This window comes from Nelumbo lutea, chromosome 2, assembly GCF_056320005.1.
Source record: "Nelumbo lutea isolate HS-2025 chromosome 2, American lotus-T2T, whole genome shotgun sequence".
Taxonomy (NCBI): domain Eukaryota; kingdom Viridiplantae; phylum Streptophyta; class Magnoliopsida; order Proteales; family Nelumbonaceae; genus Nelumbo; species Nelumbo lutea.
The window spans coordinates 65198109-65221014 of NC_142685.1; the positions used below are offsets into that span (position 1 = coordinate 65198109).

The 22906-nt window shown below is 43.7% G+C and overlaps 1 protein-coding gene across 1 annotated transcript; it reads right to left on the minus strand.

Annotated features, from left to right (window-relative positions):
- Positions 1-6919: 6919 nt before the first annotated feature.
- Positions 6920-10688, minus strand: LOC148871248 (uncharacterized). The gene is made up of 3 exons (XM_088967646.1): positions 9618-10688; positions 9300-9468; positions 6920-7601 (listed from the first exon to the last, which is right to left on the minus strand). The coding sequence occupies exons 1-3, from the start codon at positions 10434-10436 to the stop codon at positions 7153-7155; spliced, it is 1437 nt and encodes a 478-aa protein (XP_088823772.1). The 5' UTR covers positions 10437-10688; the 3' UTR covers positions 6920-7152.
- Positions 10689-22906: the final 12218 nt, after the last annotated feature.

Below are 22906 nucleotides of genomic sequence, written 5' to 3' on the forward strand. Positions count from 1 at the left end.
ATAGAAGACTTAAAAGCAAGGATTAAAATATTTATACATATACCCAAACCTAGGTATTTTGTTAAGTAACTTTTCATTATTTTTCAATTTTTCAAAAAAAAAAAGTTGTCTCGGCTCGTGACTCACAAAAGTGGGTTATACTGGCCCGATACAGCTTATATTACACCTTTAGCTACAGAGTGTATCATATCAATATTTTAATCCTTGTCCAAACGTTAATATTCTGCAATAAGCAAGTGACTAAGCCTGAACTTGAAAGAATCTATATGCCCTCGAAGCTCTAACTAACATTGATGTCTTATAAGCTAAAGAAATTAAACCTTGTTGTTATAAATAAACTTGTTTTAACTTTTCATTATTTTTTCAATTCTTCTAAAAAAATGTGTACCAGAATATGACTTGAAAAAGTGGGTCATTCTAGCTTGACGAGGCCTATATTATACTTCTAACTACAGGTTGTATCATATCAATATTTTAATCCTTACTTAAAAATTAAAACTCTGCAACAAATAAGTAACCGAACCTGAACTTAAAAGAATCTATGATCCCCTCAAAGCTCTAACTAAACAAACAGTGGTCCTTTTGTCTTTTCAGCCTTTCATATATAGAGGATATTGCCCAACCTGGATGGCTTGTAAATTTTTAGACCTGGGAAAAAGGTTTTCTTCCAAACCCAAGCCCAGACATACTTATTATTAGGCCCAGGCAGCCCAAAATACCTTTATTACCTGGTATAAAACCAAATGGAGCCTGGCCCATGATCATCCATCTTCCATCATATGCTCAAATGGAGTTTGGATTAACTGAAGGTGATGGCTGTATAGCAGAATGGAACCAATGGTAACAATTCACACCATTCATAAGATACATAGGACTCAAAATCATTCAACCTCTCACTTGAGCCTCATATATTTTATGATTGGTTCCATAATCTACTACACAGTCATCACGCTCAGTTAATTCGAATTAGCCAAATGATACCCCAACCCACCCTTCCTATTGGATAGGTAACTGTATAAAATTCCATTGAATCAAGTGGGTAAATCAGTACCCTTCAGTCTTTATTTCATTAATTGATAGAGAGCTCCATTATTGTTATGGTTATATAGGTGGGAATCAAAAATGTATAGTGTAAAGTCTTGTAATTTGTATTTTTAATCCTTATTTGGAAGGCCATATTTAACTGAGTCGAAGGGACATCCTCACATGCAGATTCGAAGGAAACATGATTTTTCTTAGAGGTGGTTTGAACCTGATTGGTATCTCTTAGAACTAGGTCAAAGGGAACTATCTTTTCGAGTTGAGTTAAATATTTGGTTATTCCAACTCGCTATCAAAAATTTATCAGGCTCAAGCTAGAGATTTTGTGCTCAAATTTGGATTGGCTCAAAAGCTCATATTGTCAAGCTCAGTTTGGCTCAGGGTCCAATGTGAGCCAAGCTTCCTTTACATACAAATATTTAAGAATTACAAAAATTATTTATCATATATATAAAAAATAAAAATATTATATATAATATTTATTATTATACATATAAAGAAAATAAAAGTATTATATATAATAAAAAATATTTATTAATATATGTATGTATGATAGTATATGTATATATAAGCAAGCTCGATTAGGCTCTCACAAAGTTCAAAATATTGATACAGTTTTCTTTGAAACTGGTTCAGGGGGTCAGTTTCTACCCCCTGAAATAGATTAGACCCCTAAATACTAAGTGTAGGGGCTATCAAAGGTGCCCCGTTACAATATGTATCAACTGATACGTAATGAAATTTTAATCCTTGGGCTCACGAGCCTCATAAGACGAGTTTTATTAGGACTGAGTTCAGCTCGATTAGCAAATGAGCCTATATATTAGGCTCGAGCTTGGCTCGAAGCTCGATTTAAACCAAGCCAAATCGAGTTTTTCACGAGCCAAGCTCAATTAACGAACCGGTCAGGGGTCTGGTTACTAGGTTGAATGGTCCAACCGTTCAAATTGAATGGTTGGCCCGTTCTGACAAAAATTTAAATAAAAATAAAAAGCGGTCAAAACCGTTTAAACGGTTCGAACGGTTAACCGCTCGGGTCAGCAGTTTGCTGACCAAAATCAACGGTTTTTGAAGAAAATCCGGTTTTGGGAAAAACCGTGAACCGGTTTCTGTCCAACCATCCAGTCGGTCCGATTTTGAAAACCATGGTTTTAACCTTACCTTTTTCTTAGGGAAATTTTCAAATTAGTACCATATACTTTGGGCCTCATCTCACTGTAATTCCCAAACTTCAAAACGTGTCAATCCAATCCAAAACGTGCCAATGTAGTATCTACCGTTAATCAATCGTTAAATGACATGTGAAAAAGATATAAATACCCTTCAAATGTCATCTAATTTTCTTTATCAACCATCCGCTACTTCAAGAGCATATAATGGTTGAAAGATTATTCAATGAAGCTTGAAAATGCTGTAAAGAAACCTGTGCTTCTCTCAAAAGCCCACAACTCACTCACTGGTAATATTCCTGCGATTCTCGGGGCATTGCCTTCTCTAAAATCATTAAACCTATCGAACAATTAATCATCTCTCCCAATCAATTCCGGCGAGCCTATCTTCTATGAGGCTTAGCCTTCTCAATTTGTCAAATAACAAGTTAACCGGTCACGTACCACATTCTCTTATCGCTAGTGGACGCTTATAACGGTACTGGTACTAAACACTTCAAATATCCTTTTTGTGTTCTCACTTATGGTTTGCTTTCCCGATTGTTTATTGTAGGTAAGGCTGTGCTTGGTTACAGTGCAATTTTATTTGTACAAGTACAAATGCATGAGAATATAAATGAAAAAAATGCAAATTTTTGAGTAATTTTATTTTGGGTTTTAATGTTTTATTTTATTTTGCTTTATGTCTTAATTTACTTTATTTATACTGCAATTAAATAAAATAAACTAAAATTTGAAACAAAAATAAGTGAGAATTTACACTTAAATCAATTATGGTTTTGTATTAATACAAATTGTTTTGCATTGCAACCAAATATAACCTAACTAAAAAATAAATAAATAAAAGCCATATTGAGAGGTCTGACATGGAAAGATGAAATTAAAAGTAACAATTAATTGGACTGATCTCTATTACTTAGCAGTGATCTCCTATATTGGTTAGAACTTTTGTGCACAGCCTTTTATCACTCGTCAAGTAGACTGCTAGAGGTTCTAGAAAACTGAAAAAGCGAATGATGTTGCACTCCCCCTTGGGAGTTATAGTTTTGTTATTTTGTCTCCATTGTAGGAATATTTTACCTTTAGCCTTGCTTCAAGGTCTTAGTTTTTGTTGCATTATTTTCTCTTTTTTTTTTTTTCCTTATGATTGCTCTTTCAAATATACTTATACACCCACCTAATCCTTGAAATCCTTTTTCCTTCTTTTTTTGGGTTATAATAGGAATTCCCAGAGTTGGTCCCAGGAGCTAAAGCTACAGAGTACTCATAATGTTAAACTGTTAAAGCTGTGCTCGGAAAAAAAAAAGGCACTAATATTCATATTGCATAAAATAGGAAAACTGGGTCTAGTAAGTTACCATTGAATAGAATTTCTTTTGTTGACATTAGTAGAGAGCAAGTGATATGGTATTCTGCTCTAGTAATGTTTAGACCATCAATTATGCGGGTGGGTATTATGCTTAGAGTGCAGTGGTTGTGATAGAGAATTTGGGCTCTCTTTAATCTTCTTGTGAAAAAAGATGATGAGCAGTGTTTTATTTTCAAAGTTAATTTTGATATTTTTAAAAGTTTTAAATCACATATGATGACATGTGATGCACCTAACTGATGACTGATTAATTGTAGGTACAAAATTAGCATGCTTTGAAAGTTTAGGTACTGAATTGACATGTTTTAAAATTTGAAGACTAAAGTGAGATTAGGCCAGTTTTCCCTTTTTCATTTAGTTGAATAGTTTTAAGCAAAATGGTTGTGCTTGTGTCTCATTATTTGTGAAAAATTATGTGCACAATCCAACATAGCATATGGGTTGACCTGTTCAACCCAAACAATCGAACCGGTGACCTATGTCCTGGAGGCAAAAATTTTTTGGCCTCTAAGTCGGTTTTTAAAACATTGCCTTGGACAAAAGTGGTGTTTGGGGTTGATGCATTTCATCGCTAATCTATTTCATCAAGCTGCCACATCAGCATTGCATACAGAATCAGCAACACATCATGTTTGGCAATGTTAATTTATGAGAAAACATTTCTGCAATGATTTGCCTAGAATTTCAGAAAGAATGGTGATCCTTTGAGAAAAGAATTTTCACTCATTCAGTATTTGACCTGCTTACTTTGAAAGGAGTACAAATACTAAAGTGCAAAAGCTTGCTTTTTGTATTATTTTGTATGTATTTATGTTAAACATATTTGTATATGTACTATTCAAACTGAGTCTGAGGCTGAGTTTGCTTGTAATGCAATTTTATGTGCACTGGTATAGATGCATGAGAGTGCAATGAAAAGAATGCAAATGTTAGTTTAACTTTGTTTTACTGCTTTAAGTCTTTCTTTTTTTTTTCATTTGTGCTGCAAACAAATAAAATAAAATAAATTTTGAAACAAAAATAAATAAGAATTTGCACTGAAATCATTTACATTATCATAGTTTGCATCAGTGCAAATAAATTTGCACTACAACCAAATGCAGTCTTAAAACTCAATTCAAAAAAGAATACAAATACAAATTTCTAGATCTCTTACCCACAAGAACTCCACCAACACCTACCCACAAAACACTACCTCCAATGCATGAGGAACATCTCACTAAGAGGATGAGATATTCCTCATGTGTGGCTACCATGTTATATGGGTAGGCGTGGATAGAATTGGGGAGGATAGAAATACTCCAAATACAAATGTATTTAATTTAATGCAAAACTTTGTATATGGTATTTCTTGTATTTAAACTGTACATACTTGTATTTGCACTCTTCTCAAATTAATGAGCCAATCACCATTCTGATGTGACAAATTGAAAAGTGAAAAAAAAAAAACTATATTTTTAAGATAAAGTATTTTAATAATAAAAATAAAAACATTTTAAATGCCCATTTAGTGTAAGGCTCCACCGCCCGTGCATGCTTTTCTGAGAAGCAATAGATAACTGGGGTTGCCCATCAGAAAACATGATCGGGGCGGTGCATTCATGATTCATAGTGAAACAAATCACCTGTAAAAATGCACCCTCTCAAACACCAATTAAGACTTTACCCACCTACCGGACATTACAATGGAGATCTGTCCTGGGGGTCATTAATGATAAAACCTAAAGCCCGGGGCTCTCTACCATCTACCATGAGAATGCAAATTCCCGTCCTTGCAAAATTTCTAATCCTCGTTCTTGTCCCTGGCGGTGACAAGAGGTTATCCCCATTTTTCGTAAATTTTCATAATGTTAATCATTTTATTTTTATTTTCCTATCAAAAAAATTCATATATATCCAACAATACTTTTGAAAATTGTTAATATATATAATGGCATTGTCTTCTTGCTGGAGATGTCATCATCACTTTTGATTGCGGTGACTGTGGTTGTTGCTGCCGAGCTCTTTGGTGTCCCTTGATGTGGGGGCGGAAGCTGGAGTTGTAAGGCTGAGACTTGCTTCTTCTTCAAATCAATTGAGGTAATTATGCCAACAATGCAAAGTGTTTATTCATCTATGATCGGCAAGGTGTTAAGGTGAGGCGTTGGTGCAGCTTTTGCCTAAATAAAGAAGTACATACTAATGACGACAGTAAAGTCATCCAATTGTGCTATGGAGAGGTCAATCTCTTGGTCCCAGGTACCGACTTGGAGTCTTACTCGATGAGCCATTAATATATATATGTATGTATGTATGCATGTATGTATGTATATATTAGTGGAGATCAAGGTCCCTGTGGGGTGAGGCCCATCCCTACCAACGGGGATGACAATTTCCCCATTCTCATCCTTGCAGGGAAAAACCATCCCCATCCCCACCCCATTCTAAGTGGATCTCTATAGGGATCAAGGAAATGAGAAAATTTGTCATTCCCTACTTTGTGTTAGAGAAAAATATGTCAAAGGTTAGGACTATATGTAGTCTACCTCAAGTTTGGGAGTGCTTGGTTTGGAACCACACTAATAAGCACTTGTTTGAGTTTGAGAAATAAATCCGAAATAAGTATTTATTCTGAAAATTACTTATTTGAGACATCCAAATTTTAGACTTATTTTTAAGTGCTTATTTCCTTTTTGACCTATCTTGGTCAAGAAAATACATATACTACATTTATTTAAAATAAGTGTTTTTTCACCAAACGCTCATAAATATTTATTAAAATAAGCACTTAATTATTTTTCAAATAAACACTCCCAAACTTAGCCCATATAAGGCGGGGACCAACATTGTCTAATAACCAATGGAGATCCGTCCTAATTTTGCCACCTATTTTCGTCAACTCAGTTTATATTTACCATGTAGAAGGATCAGGATGAGAATGTAAAGAAGAAAATCAATGCTACCTGCATTTTATGGAAGAAATAAAAAGGCCATTATCAAATGTAGTACCATGTATCTAGGGTCTTGGGTGGGGTGGAACAGACCGACCTAACCTTTGGTATTCGTTTTGCATAAAACAGCTCAGACTTGAATTGGATAAATAATTAATAGTCAGTCCGGACTGCAGAGGGCCCCGTATAAGATGGTAACTCTTTTATTATACCTACTGCCCAACATAAATTACATGCATTAAAGAATGTTAAATCTAAGGGCCCATTTGGGAGGGCTGACGTGCAGCGGTTTTTGGCCTTCCAAGGTGAGCGGTGAAAATTTTGAATAGCTCAATCGGATATTCATTGATCATTGTTTTTTTTGTTAGGGCCTTCTACTTCAGCCTTTTTAAATAGTTTATTTAGAGCGATTGAAAGCAGCTGAATCTTCAGCTCAACCCTCTCAAACGGGCCCTAAGACTCATTAATCGAGGTTAAATCTATTCAACAAAATTGACATTACAATGCTCTTGCACATGCAAGGATACACTTTGCTATAAAAGAAAAGGCAATACTTAAATACTACATCCAAAGCATCAACCACACCAATAGTTCAGTACAAACTTGCTTGGGGAAGAGGAGAGGAGGGCCACATTGCTTATAATTAGTCGCTCCAGCTCACCAGAATCCTCTTCATGTTATCAATCAGCTCCTGCATCTGCTCCCTTGAATGCAAAGGTGATGGATACACACAAGCACAATCCAACCTTCCATCACGTATGGTATCAAACACAGCAATGGAAGGACCTGCACCATGAACAGAAGAGCAACCCATGTAGTCTTCCAGCCCGATGTCTCGATACGATTCATTCAAAGCATCGATCACGGGGTCCTCGAACACAGACAGGACGGCCAATCTCAGTGCTGAGGATGGGGTGAGGCGTGGGTTGTCTATGGCCTTGCACATGAGAAAGTTGAGATCATCCATGTCTGAGAAATGCTTGTTGGTTTTTATGGATTTGCTCAAGCTCATGCAGAATTTGGTCGCCAATTCCCATAGATCTTTTCCTCCCTTTATGTCAAATGTGTGTTGCAGAGCAGAGTGGTAGAACCCTGAACCAATTAACCACTTCTTAATAGATCATAACCTAAAAAACCCAATACGGTTAGCTGTGGAATCGGGTTTAGGGCTAAACCCAAGCCCAATACAGTCAGTCATACCTCAAGCCCAACTAGACCAATCCAAGCCCAACCTGAAGTTGAGGCTGGTTAAATTGGGTTTGTTTGGCCTGTTCAATTCGACTTTGTCCCCACGTATTATGTAATAAATGAAGCCGAGTAGTCGACATGGTTGGTCGGTGTCAACCCCAGAGCAGAGTTGCAGCATTCGCCTCATGAAGAAGAAGCTACGGCCTGTCCATGCTTTGGCTAATGGGCCTCATGCTCGCCGTACACAACAGACAACACTGTTCCTACCGTAGAATTCCTATTATGAGGGACCAGGCCCATAATAGCTACAATGGCTGAATTAATTCTACTGCTATTTGCTAATATATCATTAATTGAATGTACAATAGTTTGATTATTTTATCAACTGCAAGAAATCATAATTCAGCCACTTTTATCAAATGGACCTTAAGACCCATTTAGGAGGGCTGAACTGAGCTTTCAGCTCAACTGCTTTGAGACACTCTGGATAAGAAGCTAAAGGGGTTGGAGAGCTGATTTGAGCTTTTCCCATATTTCCCCAAACATAGCTTATAGACTATCTGTGTAGGATACACCATGGAAAGGCAAAAGCTGCTTTGCTTCCGCCCTCCCAAATGTACATCATGGAGCAAAAGAAATTTAATAATAATAATAATAATAATAATAATAATAATAATAATAATAATAATAATTTTCTTTGTTCCATGATGTACATTTGGGTGGACAACCTTGAACGTAGGGATATTAATGTGTCAGATTTTTGGTGTGGGTTTGATTTAACCAGAAAAGCAGCTTCGACCCTACCAAGATGAAGATGAGACACTGAACCAAAGGTTCAAAATATTAATACACCTGATATGTACAAATAGGCGTATTGAATGTTTGATGCTAAAAATCCGAAACACTAACAAAGAATTCGATATGATCCACTTGATAAGGGGCATATCACTGAACCCAACCCGACCTGTTACATATATAGTACATATATACATATTCAACCAATGCTATTTTTACAAATGTATAACTGTTGCAAATGTCAGCCAATCTGATTTTCTCTGAGCTTAGTCTATCCGACCCAAAACCCAATCAAGATTGACACGACCCTAACCCGATAAAATCGGGTCAAACCGGGTTGCCCATTGGCATCCCTTGTTTCCAAAGCCAAGGGCTCACCAGTCACCACAACCCAAACTTGGGTGCTTCAGATTTTTTGAGGCCTAAGTGCAACTCATCATCAATTGAACAAAGGAAGCCCAAGTGGCCCTAGGGCTAGCTCCGGGTGAGTTGGTCCGGTTTCAAATTGAACCAACTCAATTGCATACTTCATGTCACAAATCCTATGTCATACCCACTCACTCAACTTTTTTTGGATTGGGATCAGGCGGGCTAACTCTGGCCCTATTTACAACAGGTCCGGGTTTGGGTCGTGAGTCCCCAACTGAACAACCAGTTTTGAGTTCACATACGAAGGGTTCATTTAAATAAGAATTTATTGATGGCTTATTGCATTGTAGGGAGGAAAAAAAAAGGTTGTTAATTAGGTGAATTTAGATCTGCCAGATGATTGGACCAGGACGTCGGACCCAAGAGAGAAATGCTTACCCAGATTGCAACTTTGGAGAGGTGGTTCCAAAAGGCTTCGACAGTCCATTAGCGTAGCCACTGCGTACTTCTCACGCTGATGATCGCGAAGGTTTTTGGACAGGTGTGCAGCCATCAATCCAGCAGCTGCTAATGCCCCACATAACTTAATCCCTCTTGCTTCACATGCCTGCACGACAAATTAATCCTCAGTTGCAACATTGATGTTTATTAATGGAGATGTAGATTCTAGACCACACCAGTTGCACCACAATACAGTTCTATTAGTATCCCTGGATTCAAGCCAACATGAATGAATGAGTGAATGAATCTACTTACAGCAACAAGTCGACGTGTCTCATCTGGTTTCATCTGCAACCTCACCACCTCAGACGATCGAGGTGCAATCGAGTCCTTAAAATCCATATTCGAAAATCTTAATGACTTCAAGGAGTAAGCAAGCAGATCCACTCCATGAGCCCACAGCGTCTTGTTTGCTTTTCCTCTGGGCACAAGCTCCTCAATGGCCACGTTGAACTCCCCTCTCTTCCCCTGTTCCCCTTTCAGCTGTCCCTCTTTCACTTCCTTGGCCACAACCAGCAGCTCTCTGAGCAGAGTCACCGCTGAGGTGCGGTCACAGACGGAGGTGTGAAGCCGAAGCGCCAGGACCCAGTTGTTATCGGGCAGAGCGTAGAGGCTGGCAAAGAAGACGGCCGTGTCGGGATGTTTGTGATGTTCTTCTTTAGAAGACGACCAAGGATTCCGGTTCAGTTCATGCTCAAGGATACGGTGAAATGGAGAGACCAGGTGATCAGAGGCGGAGGTTGGGAGGCGTTTCAGGAGATGGGAAGTGGAGGTGGCGTCGAAGGACTCCAGTTGGAGGCGGGAAGTGGAAGGTATGATGTAGGAGAAGATGTTGGTCGCGGCGTCATGACTGAGCTTGGAGCGGAGGATGGGATGGGACGTCTGGAGCCGGTGGAGTGCGGTTTGGAGAGCTGAGACATCTGGGGCTTTGGAGAGGAGGAGAGCCAGGACGGTTATGCCTGTGCCGCCAACCACCCCTCGGCACCAGCTGCTTTCGGTAACGCCGGCTGGTCGGCCTTTGGGCTCGAGAGCTTTAGGTCCCAGACCCAGACTGTCTAGCTTTCGGTTGGCCATTTAGATAGAAATATTGTCTCTGTGTGTGTGTCAGTGTGTGGAGAGAGCAGAGAGTGCAAAGCCGGCCAGCAACGGAGCACCGAGTCACCGAGATATAGGATCGACCACTACAGCTGAGGCAAATTAAAGCAGTTGCTTTCCTGTAGTACGACCTGGGCTTCAATAACTCCTCTCTTAAATGATTCAGAGTTTTAGAGGCACACAGCACAACGGAAGGAGATCGACTGCAAGCTTAAAGATGGGCCAATGGCCTATTTAGCGATCTCAGCCTCAACAAATTCCTAGTCTTTATGTGGAATATCATCTCATCAGCCTATCAGAAGCCTTGGCCAGAGCGGCAGAGCCACGTGAAATAGGAACTGGTTCAGAATTTAAGTTTTAACATATATATCGGGTATGTGTATGTTATGGTCACACCATCCGGCAGGCCGCACAGCAGCAGGCACCACCCGGCAGCGCCGCGCACCACCGATAGCGTGCAGCATGCACCGCCAGGCAGCAGCGCGCACCGCACAGCAGCACGCACCACGCACACGCACCGCCAGGCAGCAGCGCGCATCGCACGCACTGCACGGCAACAGGCACTGTGCACACGCCCGGCACCGCACAGCAGCGACATCATGAGCCGCGCACACGCACTGCGCGACAGCTGCAATGTGCGCACGCACCACGCGGCAGCGGCACCATGAGCCACGCGCACGCACCCGGCAGCAGTAGTAGAGCGGAGCCCACACAACAGCTCATAAGGGTGGGCCCACCCTTATCTGGACACATCAAGCCAACTCGCCGCTAGCTTACCTTATCCCTATCTTATACCTTATCCCTATCTTTAACTTATCTTATCTTTATCTTATCTTAAGTAAGAGTTACCATTAGGAGTAGGTAATTAGGAGTTTGAGTTCAAGTTGGACTTCGAGTTTAATTAGGAATTTCCTTCTGTAATCTCCTATTTAAGGAGCTACGAATTGAAATAAAGGCATTCAGTTTTCGCAGTCAAAAAGAGAGTGAGGAGAGTTCGAGTGATCTCTTGGACAAATCACCCATTAGGAGATTTTGGGTGGTCTCTTGGACAAATCACCCACGAGATAGTCAAAATAGGGCCTGTAAGCAAGCCCAAGGGCAAGGAAAGATCTGAGGTTCCTGTGGTGGAGCGACCCGTGACGTGATCCGACGCTCAGGCCCATAACATTTTGGTATCAGAGCCAAGCGTCATTAGCGAAATGGAGCAGCTATCATCCAAGGTTCACGAGCTGGAACACCGTCTCGTGGAAAATCATGCGAAGGTAAGAGAAGTTAAAGAGGACGTCAGGGAACTTCAGCGTCTACTAGAGTTATACTTCTCCACCAGAGAAGGGAGCCCTGAAGGGGCAACCACTAACCACAGCTGCCGCCCAGATCGGGCAGAGGGCTCCGGTGAGCGACAGAACGACACACCGATAGCAGCAATCATACCCAAATACAGTCATCTAGAGTTCCCCTCATACAGCGGCAGTGGTGACCCACTTGGATGGTTGTACCACTATGAGCAATTCTTCCGCAATCAACGCACGGAAGAGAAGGACAAGGTCAGCCTGGCAGTATTCCACTTGACCGATGAAGCACAGCTCTGGTTCTATCGAGTGGAGCAAGAAGAACCAGGCCTTAGTTGGGGCAGTTCAAGTCATATTGCCTCCTCCGGTTCGGGCCCCCATTAACGAGCAACCCCTTGGGGGAGTTCATTAACCTCAAGCAGACCGGGACCGTTGCATAGTATCAGCGGCCGTTCCAGACCCTTCTCGCCAAGGCCTCATTAGTACGCCCAGACCAGTAGGTGGATATGTTCATAGCTGGTCTAACCGAACCCCTAAGAGTTGATGTAGAGATGCAAAACCCGCCTAACCTGGTCACGGTAATGAATTTGGCCCGGGCCTTCGAGCACAAACTACAGATCAGCCGAGGGCCGTTCAACATGGGATGCCCAACAGCGGCTTGGACAAACCCGAAGCCTACTGGAGGAGGGTCTTCGTTGGCAGCCAACAGGGAACTACTCGGAATGGCTCCATATCCAGCAGCCAGCCCAGAACGGAAGACACAGATGAGCACCAATTCCAGATTAGCATCCAATGTGGGGGGAGTAGCGGCGGTACACCCCCAATTAAGCACTTGTCCAGGGCGGAGATGGCAGAATGTAGGGCAAGGGGGCAATGTTTTAATTGTGATGAACTCTACTCAGCATGGCATAGGTGCAAGAGACTTTTCTGCCTCCTGGTGAAACAAGAGGAAGATGAGGATGAACCCCCTCCATGGGAACCCGATCCAGGAGGGCAAAGCCATCCAGGATTCCTTTGAGGGTGTCGTCGACACCCAATTCGAGCTTGAGGACAAGCTCATAGTCTGGGAGGGGTGTGACGTTATGGTCACATCATCCAGCAGGCCACACAGCAGCAGGCACCGCCTGGCAGCGCCACACAGCAGCGCGCACCGCACGGCAGCACGCACCACGCACACGCCTGGCACCGCACGTCAGCGGCATCATGGCGCGCAGCACGCACTGCGCGGCAGAGGTACCATGAGCCATGTGCACACACCCGACAATAGCAGTAGAGCGGGGCCCACATGATAGCTCATAAGGGTGGGCCCACACTTATCTCGACACGTCAAGCCAACTTGCCACCAACTTGCCGCCAACTTACCTTATTCTTATCTTATCCCTTATCCTTTATCTTTATCTTATCTTAAGTAAGAGTTACCATTACGAGTAGGTAATTAGGAGTTTGAGTTCAAGTTGGACTTGGAGTTTAATTAGGAATTTCCTTATGTAATCTCCTATTTAAGGAGCTACGAATTGAAATAAAGGCATTCCGTTTTCGCAGTCAAGAAAGAGAGTGAGGAGAGTTCGGGTGATCTCTTGGACAAATCACCCATTAGGAGAGTTCGGGTGGTCTCTTGGACAAATCACCCACGAGATAATCAAAATAGGGCATGTACGCAAGGCCAAGGGCAGGGATAGATCTGAGGTTCTTGCAGTGGAGCGACCCATGACGAGATCCTACGCTCGAGCCCATAACATTTTGATGTTATGGTCACACTATCCGGCAGGCCGCACAGCAGCAGGCACCGCCTGGCAGCGCCGCATAGCAACACGCACCACCGATAGCATGCAGCACGCACAGAGCACACGCCCGGCACCGCACGGTAGCGGCACTATGGCACATAGCACGCACCGCACACCTGCCCGACACTGCGCGACAGCGGCATCATGAGCCGCACGCACACACCTGGCAACAGCAACAGAGCGGGGCCCACACGACAACTCATAAGGGTGGGCCCGCCCTTTCTGGACACGTCAAGCCAACTCGTCACCAGCTTACCTTATCCTTATCTTATCCCTTATCCCTTATCTTTAGCTTATCTTAAGTAAAAGTTACCATTACGAGTAGATAATTAAGAATTTGAGTTCAAGTTGGATTTTGAGTTTAATTAAGAATTTCCTTCTGTAATCTCCTATTTAAGGAGCTACGAATTGAAGTAAAGGCATTCAGTTTTCGTAGTCAAAAAAGAGAGTGAGGAGAGTTCGAGTGATCTCTTGGACAAATGACCCATTAGGAGAGTTTGGGTGGTCTCTTGGACAAATCACCCATGAGATAGTCAAAATATGGCCTGTATGCAAGGCCAAGGGCAAGGAAAGATCTAAGGTTCCTGCGGTGGAGCGACCCGTGACGCGATCCTACACTCGGTCTCATAACATATTGGTATTAGAGCCAAGTGTCATGGGCGACATGGAGCAGCTATCGTCCAAGGTTCACGAGCTGGAACATCGTCTCGTGGAAAATCACGCAGAGGTAAGAGAAGTTAAAGAGGATGTTAGGGAACTTCGGCGTCTACTGGAGTTATACTTCTCCACCAGGGAAGAGAGACCTGAAGGGGCAGCCACTAACCACAGCCGCCGCCCAAATCAGGCAAAGGGCTCTGGTGAGCGACAGGATGACACATCGACAGCATCAATCATACCCAAATACAATCGTCTGGAGTTCCCCTCATACAGCGGCAGTGGTGACCCACTTGGATGGTTGTACCGGTGTGAGCAATTTTTTTGCAATCAGCGCACGGAAGAGAAGGACAAGGTCAGCCTGGCAGCATTCCACTTGACCGATGAAGCACAACTCTGGTTCTACTGAGTGGAGCAGGAAGAACCAGGCCTTAGTTGGGGCCAGTTCAAGTCAGATTGCCTCCTCCGGTTCGGGCCCCCATTAACGAGCAACCCCTTGGGGGAGCTCATTAACCTCAAGCAGACCGGGACCGTTACAGAGTATTAATGGCAGTTCTAGACCCTTCTTGCCAGAGCCTCGTCACTACGCCTAGACTAGCAGGTGGATATGTTCACAACTGGTCTAACCAAACCCCTAAGAGTGGATGTAGAGAGGCAGAGCCCGCCTAACTGGTCACAGCAATGAATTTGGCCCGGGCCTTCGAGCGCAAACTACAGATCAGCCGAGGGCCGTTCAACATGGGATGCACAGCAGCGGCTTGGACAAACCCGAAGCATACTAGAGGAGGGTCTTCGCTGGTAGCCAACAGGGAACTACACGGAATGGCTCCATATCCAGTAGCCAACCCAAAACGGAAGCCACAGACGAGCACCAATTTCAGATCAGCATCCAATGTGGGGAGTAGCGGCGGTACACCCTCTATTAAGCACTTGTCCAGGGCGGAGATGGAATTACGCAGGGCAAAGGGGCAATGTTTTAATTACGATGAACTGAACTCTGCAGGACACAGGTGCAAGAGACTTTTCTCCCTCCTGGTGAAACAAGAGGAAGATGAGGATGAACCCCCTCCATGGGAACCCGATCCAGGAAGGCAAAGCCATCCAGGATTCCTTTGAGGGTGTCGTCGACACCCAATTCGAGCTTGAGGACAAGCTCGTAGTCCGGGAGGGGTTTGATGTTATGCTCACACCATCTGGCAGGCCGCACAACAGTAGGCACCGCCTGGGAGCGCCGCACAGCAGCACGCATCACCGATAGTGCGCAGTACGCATCGCCAGGCAGCGCCCACACGCCCGGCACTGCATGGCAGCGTCATCATGGCGCGCAGCACGCACCGCTAGGCAGCAGCGCGCACCGCACGCACTACACGGTAGCATGCACCGCACAGCAGCGGCACCATGAATTGCACACACGCACTGTGCGGCAGCTGCATTACACGCACGCACCCGGCAGTAGCAGCAGAGTGGGGCCCACACGATAGGTCGTAAGGGTGGGCCCACCCTTATCTGGACACGTCAAGCCAACTCGCCACCAGCTTACCTTATCCTTATCTTATCCCTTATCCCTTATCTTTATCTTATCTTATCTTTATCTTATCTTAAGTAAGAGTTACCATTAGGAGTAGGTAATTAGGAGTTTGAGTTCAAGTTGGACTTTGAGTTTAATTAGGAATTTCCTTCTGTAATCTCCTATTTAAGGAGCTACGAATTGAAATAAAGGCATTCAGTTTTCGCAGTCAAGAAAGAGAGTGAGGAGAGTTTGGGTGATCTCTTGGATAAATCACCCATTAGGAGAGTTCGGGTGGTCTCTTGGACAAATCACCCATGAGATAGTCAAAATAGGGCTTGTACGCAAGGCCAAGGGCAAGGAAAGATCTGAGGTTCCTGCGGTGGAGCGACCCGTGACGCGATCCAACGTTCGGACCCATAACATTTTGGTATCAGAGCCAAGCGTCATGGGCGACATGGAGCAGCTATTGTCCAAGGTTCACGAGCTGGAACACCGTCTCGTGGAAAATCTCGCGGAGGTAAGAGAAGTTAAAGAGGATGTTAGGGAACTTCGGCGTCTACTGGAGTTATACTTCTCCACCAGGGAAGGGAGCCCTGAAGGGGCAGCCACTAACCACAGCCGCCGCCCAGATTGGGCAGAGGGCTCCGTTGTGCAATAGAACGACACACTGACAGTAGCTATCATACCCAAATACAGTCGTCTAGAGTTCCCCTCATACATCGGCAGTGTGACCCATTTGGATGGTTGTATCGCTATGAGCAATTCTTCCACAATCAGTGCACGGAAGAGAAGGACAAGGTCAGCCTTGCAGCATTCCACTTGACCGATGAAGCACAACTCTGGTTCTACCGAGTGGAGCAGGAAGAACCAGGCCTTAGTTGGGGCCAGTTCAAGTCGTATTGCCTCCTCTGGTTCGAGCCCCCATTAACGTGCAACCCCTTGGGGGAACTCATTAACCTCAAGCAGACTAGGACCATCGCGTAGTATCAGCGGCAGTTCCAAACCCTTCTTGCCAGGGCTTCGGCAGTACACCCAGAACAGTAGGTGGATATGTTCACAGCTGGTCTAACCGAACCCCTAAGAGTTGATGTAGAGATGTAGAGCCCACCTAACTTGGTCACGGCAATGAATTTGGCCGGGGCCTTCGAGTGCAAACTACAGATCAGTCGAGGTCCGTTCAACATGGGATACCCAGCAGCGGCTTGGACAAACCCGAAGCCTACTAGAGGAGGGTCTTCGCTGGCAACCAACAGGAAACCACTTGGAATGGCTCCATATCCAGCGGCCAGCCCAGAACCGAAGCCACAGACGAGCACCAATTCCAGATCAGCATCCAGTGTGGGGAGTAGCAGCGGTACACCCCCTATTAAGCACTTGTCCAGGGCGGAGATGGCAGAACGCAGGGCAAGGGGGCAATGTTTTAATTGCAATGAACTCTACTCAGTAGGGCACAGGTGGAAGAGACTTTTCTGCCTTCTGGTGAAACAAGAGGAAGATGAGGATGAACCCCCTCCATGGGAACCCGGTCCCGGAGGGCAAAGTCATCCAAGATTCCTTTGAGGGTGTCGTCGACACCCAATTCGAGTTTGAGGACAAGCTCGTAGTTCGGGAGGGGTGTGATATTATGGTCATACCATCTGGCAAGCCGCACAGCATCACGCACCACCGATAGCGTGCAGCACGCACTGCACGCATAGCAGTGGCACCATGAGCCGCGCATATGCACTGTGCGGAAACTACACTACGCGCACGCACCCGACATCAGTAGCAGAGTGGGGCCCACACGATAGCTAACTTGACCACACTCATGAAACATGCATAGAAGTACATAAACACCGAGGAAGCCTAGGTGCTACAAAGGAGCGAAGAGGATCAACATGAACAAAAGTGGAAAGACCATGACAAGTGTAGATCAGACAAAGACAGTAAGAGATAGGATCGCCGACCTGACTGTAGATTGAGGACCCCACTGCCGATGTATAGAAATTTCACTCTCTTGATACGCCACGGGCTGAGATATTGATGCAGATCCACAACTGTAGTTTCGTCAGGTGGCCCAAAAAGATGAAGTCTTAGAATAACAAAAGAAATTGAGACAAGTTCTACAATTTCCATCAAGACCATGACCACAAAACCGAAAGGTGTCACGACCTACGCCATCACTTGGAGGACCTCGTCCAACACGTTTACCTCAGTAGGTTCACAGACATCAAGAAACACAAGCCAGAAGGAGAAGAACGCCACCTTGATGCAGCATCAGCCCGAGCTCCCCCAGCCAGAGTCATCGTTGTCATCTCGAGCGGGATGGTCTTCGAAGGAGAGAACAGTTTGGCTCATAAGGCCTATGCCAAAATGCATTAGGTCAAGGACAAGGAACCAAAAAGACTAAGGCAGGACGCTCCCATCATCTTCACCGATGATGATCTCAGGGGGGTTTATACACCACACGACGATACCCTTGTGATAACCGACGAGATTGCTAACAAGTCATCCAATTGATAAGGTAACGGCGTCGGGTTCATCCTCCTCGGCCTAGACGACACCACCCTAGAGCATGCCCTAAGGTTCAAGTTCAAGGCGTCTAATAATGAGGCGGAATACAAAGCCTTGATAGACGGACTTTGGCTCGCCCTAGACGTCGAATCAAGGCATGTGGAAGCCTTTAACGACTCCCAACTGGTGGTCAACCAGGTCATAAGCTAGTTTGAAGCAATAGAAGATACCTACAAAAAGTGTAAGGGCTCATTAGACATCTCAAGCACTTCGCCATACAACAGATCCCTAGAATGGGCACTTTAGCGCGACTTAGCATTTTAGAAGCAGCTTTGATAGTCCTCCCAGTCCAACTAGAGCAATCGTCGATGGACCCCATCATATAGTACCTCCAGGACAGCACCCTCCCGGTAGACCAAACCGAAGCAAGAAGGCTTACCCACAAGTCGGCTTGATATTGCCTCATCTAGGGCTAGTTCTACCGCCGATCGCACACTCTCCCCTACCTAAGGTGTCTTCCTCCAATAGAGGCTTACTACATCCTCAGGAAGATACACGTAGGTATCTACTTCTAACCCTCCATGAAGCAAGATGCAACCCAGCTCATCCAAAGGTGTGACCATTGTCAGAGACGCTTAAATCTCCACCACCGTTGTTAGGGACACTTAAATCTCCACCACTAGCTACCAGCCAACGACCGTTGTCCGAAGGTGTTCGGGTGATGGTTGAGCTAGCCAATGATGCCACATGGCAATCTCCACAGCTACCCCCTCTCTCAAGCCACATCGATGCCACACATAACAGAAGAGCACAACTAAGAAGGAGCATTCTGCACGAACAGGGAAGCGGACTCCGCCGGGAAGAGGAAGCCTCCTGAAGACCTCGGCGGATGCCATCATCTCGATAACCCTGGAAGCCCTATCCATTGGGACATGGACACCCAACGACAAATAGGTATTCTTGGCTCGAGGTAAGGGACTTTTGGAAGAACACTCTTGGAATATCTCTTTGCACTATCTCTTCGGCCCAAAGCAATGCTATTTCAACTTGCTCGGCCTGACCACATCTTTCTCTATCCTACTGACTTGAGCGTCGAAGTACCTACCCAGGGGACAACTGCTCAAGCCTCTAACCTTTCCTTTGGTTGCAGATCTTGATGTGCAGCTTTATCCTTCCACCTCGGCCTCGTCTACTTGGCAGGACATCTGATTATGTCCTCGGTTTGGAACAACTCAGATTAGACAACATCACCGGATTTAATTTGCATCTATTTTTTTTTGTTCTTTCATATTGCATATAAACAATAAACAAGTACAACAACATGAACACTCATAAAAAATTTCAATTATTTGATTAAAACATGTATAAAATACATAAATTATTAATTATCCTTTACATAAAATTCAAAGTATTATTAAATTAAACACCTAATACATAAGTTTGCATGCTGATGTATCAATTTTTGGTGATTGTGCTAAGTACCTCGTCATTCGGTCTGCTTCCAAGTGGCTGATGACTCAAGCCGAAGTGGAGAACTTTGGCTGCTCGTTGTAGCGTTGTAGCATTTCCCATAGACGATGCCAAATGATGTATCACAATCCGGCTGCTCCTTGTAGGAGATGATCTGGCTACCAGCAACGATGGGCTCGATGAACCTGTAAGAGATGAACCAGAGAACCTAGTGTTGTTTACCCAGTGGGGTCGCTCCGATGCTTAAGTTAGCACTTGGTTGTGAGCTGAAAATGATATTAGATTGTAAGAGAGCTAGAGAGCAGAGATTACGCGTCCTTTTTCCCCTCAGGGGGTGAAGCCTTTATATACTAGAGTCCTTGCGGGTTCGGTGGAGTAGTTCCAGAGTTCTCGCTACGACAGGATTTGTTTTTGTGTTAGGTGTGGATAACGCTATCAACCGGTAAGGCTGACCATTGCTGCCTGAATCGGGGAATGGAAAGATGATATTTATCCATTACAAGGTACGATCCCGTAAGACGCAGAGTACGGTGACGAGATCTCTGGGGTTGCCATGCGGTGGTCGGTCAGCATTGCCTCTGCTCGTGCTCTTTAGATCCAACCTGATATGAATGCCGAAGTGCCTTGTGACCGAGGTGGTCCTGATGTGACCTTGTACCGAGGTAGACTTGTCCCAAGGTGGTCTGGTTATCCGAGCTCGATCCGTTGCGGACTTTGGCGTGTTAGGCTGAGCTGTTGTCCTACTAGTTAGGTCGTTAGTTTGGCATAAAGGCTGGTCGCCAGGTCGGCGTCAGTGCCAAGTTGCCAGGTAGGCGCTTGTGCCAGGTCGCCAAGTAGGCGTCTGTGCCTGGTCGCCAGTTCGGGACACCATCATCTTGACTAAATTGTCGCCTAAGTGGTTCTGGGTGTCACCCAATTGTTCCGAGGTACCATGTGCCACAATATCATTGGAGGGCCAAATCCACCTTTATCACATGCCTTCCAACAATATATAGGTTGGAAGGATCGGGTTTTAGCCTAATTCTACTATATCCAATCCATACGCATATAGTTTATAAAATCTCAAAATATACCCCTGCTTCAATCCATTTTTCAAAAAAAAAAAAAATCATCCAACTAATCAGGGTAGAGACAAGCATCCATAGCATAGGATAAAAATTGTCATCTCCATCCAAAGCTAATAAGATTTGATACTTTAATATAGAAGCTTTTTATCCAATGAAAAAATTTCAGATTATCAGAGGGATCGATAGAAAATGCTTGTATAACATTTACATCCGGAAAATTAAATCTCTGAGGCCTCAGATCACAATGTGCCTACCTCTCCCGTTGTTATTTGGTTCATTTATATCCCATCACCTAACATTCTGTCAATTGAAGATGAGACCAAGATTGAGACAACTTCACTTTGAAGTAGCTCTGAAACAATTTGAAAGGGATGGGATTCCATACTTAACATACAAATCAAACTTTGGTCATACAAATCAACTTCACCTTCAAGGGATACATAAATGGTCGTCAACTGCACACTTCTACACATGTGCCCGCTTGCAAAATTCTCTAGCCCACCATTAATTCTCAAAAGTCAAAAGTATCAAGACATTTTTCATGATACAGCTACACTAGAACTTTCAACTGCTCGCAAACCCACATAGAAAACTTATCCAAAGAAAGCATGAAGCATTTCTATGTTATTGAAAAAATACTGAAAAACTATTGTTTAATTATTGATATCTAGTGAAAAATTACTGAAAAATGAATTAAATTGAAAAAGAAATATATATCAACAAATTACTAATACCAATAGGTTTATTCTGCATTTGGCATTCCCTACTTTAAGTATTTATCTCTTTTTTGCAGTTAAAAACTTGTCCATAGGGCATTTTAACTGCAAAAAGGAAATAAATCGTTAAAAATAAGGAATGCCAAATGCGGCCTTAATGAATGATATTTATTGAAAAAATTACATAAAACTGGATGGCATATTCAGACCTGACTCAGTAACCCGGATTGGGTCACGTTCTTGACTCGATTCGTTGTTCCCTCGTTTGTTGGAAAGAGAGACGACAGTAACACCCCGGGCCTATTGTTGGTTCTGTTTTATATCTAACCTTGCCAACAATTAAAAGGCAAGATGACAGTAAAGTGACATAGCTTCTGTAAACCATTTTTTTCTATGAATTTGCATTTGAAAATCTGTTTGATATATATACAAATGATGACCATTGAGAAGCAGTTCGGATCAGCTATCTTCAATGAACAAGAGAAGATAGCAGCCCCCTCCCCTTCTCTCTCTCTTCTTTGTTTTTTAAGCCAATAACATGGAGAACCTAGTTCATGCAATTCTCCCTCATTCTATGGCCGATTTCTTCGTAAACCAAGACTCACAAGCCCCATTAGGAAGAAAACAAGAGAAGAGACCAACCTCCCTCCCTCCCTCTCCCTAATTTGTTTTTTAAAGGGGGACCCCAAATCTGTTTAGGGGTCCTATGCCTCTAGATCAAAACCCTCCTTTTCAAAAACATCGGTTGCAGGCTTTGATCCATTTAGCATTGCAATTGATGTTGGCCAGTTTAACATGGATAATTGGATATTATCTAGTTCATTGGGTCATTAAATAAATAATCATTCAAATTATAAGCAAGATTTCTTTCTCCAGTTATTTGATTTCAAATTTGACATGAAACCTAAGGCATTCCAAATTCTTGAATATTTCATTGTTTTAGAAATCACAGTTGCCTTGTTTGTGGAACCCATTCTTACCTTGCTTTGCTAACATGTAATGTGTATGACCTACTTAAAGAATAGAATGAGTGCAGACCTGGTCATGGGCTGGGCTGGGCTCGGGCTTAATTTTTATCAAAATTTGAATGGACTCGGCTTGAAGCTTGAATCCGCAACACTGTAAAACCAAGCCTGAATCCCAACCTGTGAACATGTCTACTGCAAAAGTGCAAAGCCATGGAGTCCGGATCATCTGCCAATAAAATATGTTCTAACACCCTCTCAACATGATCTGGCACTGCACTTCTCATACATGGTGTAGCTTAGTTGGAAGGGTGTTGGTACTTGTTTTGTTGGTAGGAGATCTCAACTCAAAACCACTCTACAAGGCTTAGATAGTGCTTTTTTCTGGTAGGCAAACGGGTTACATACCTGGAGTAGGCGGGTAGCCTGTGATTTGATCTCAGTCCCTGCTACAACCAGGTAGAAACTTTTAAGCTCAGTTTGAAAGGAGCACAAATACAA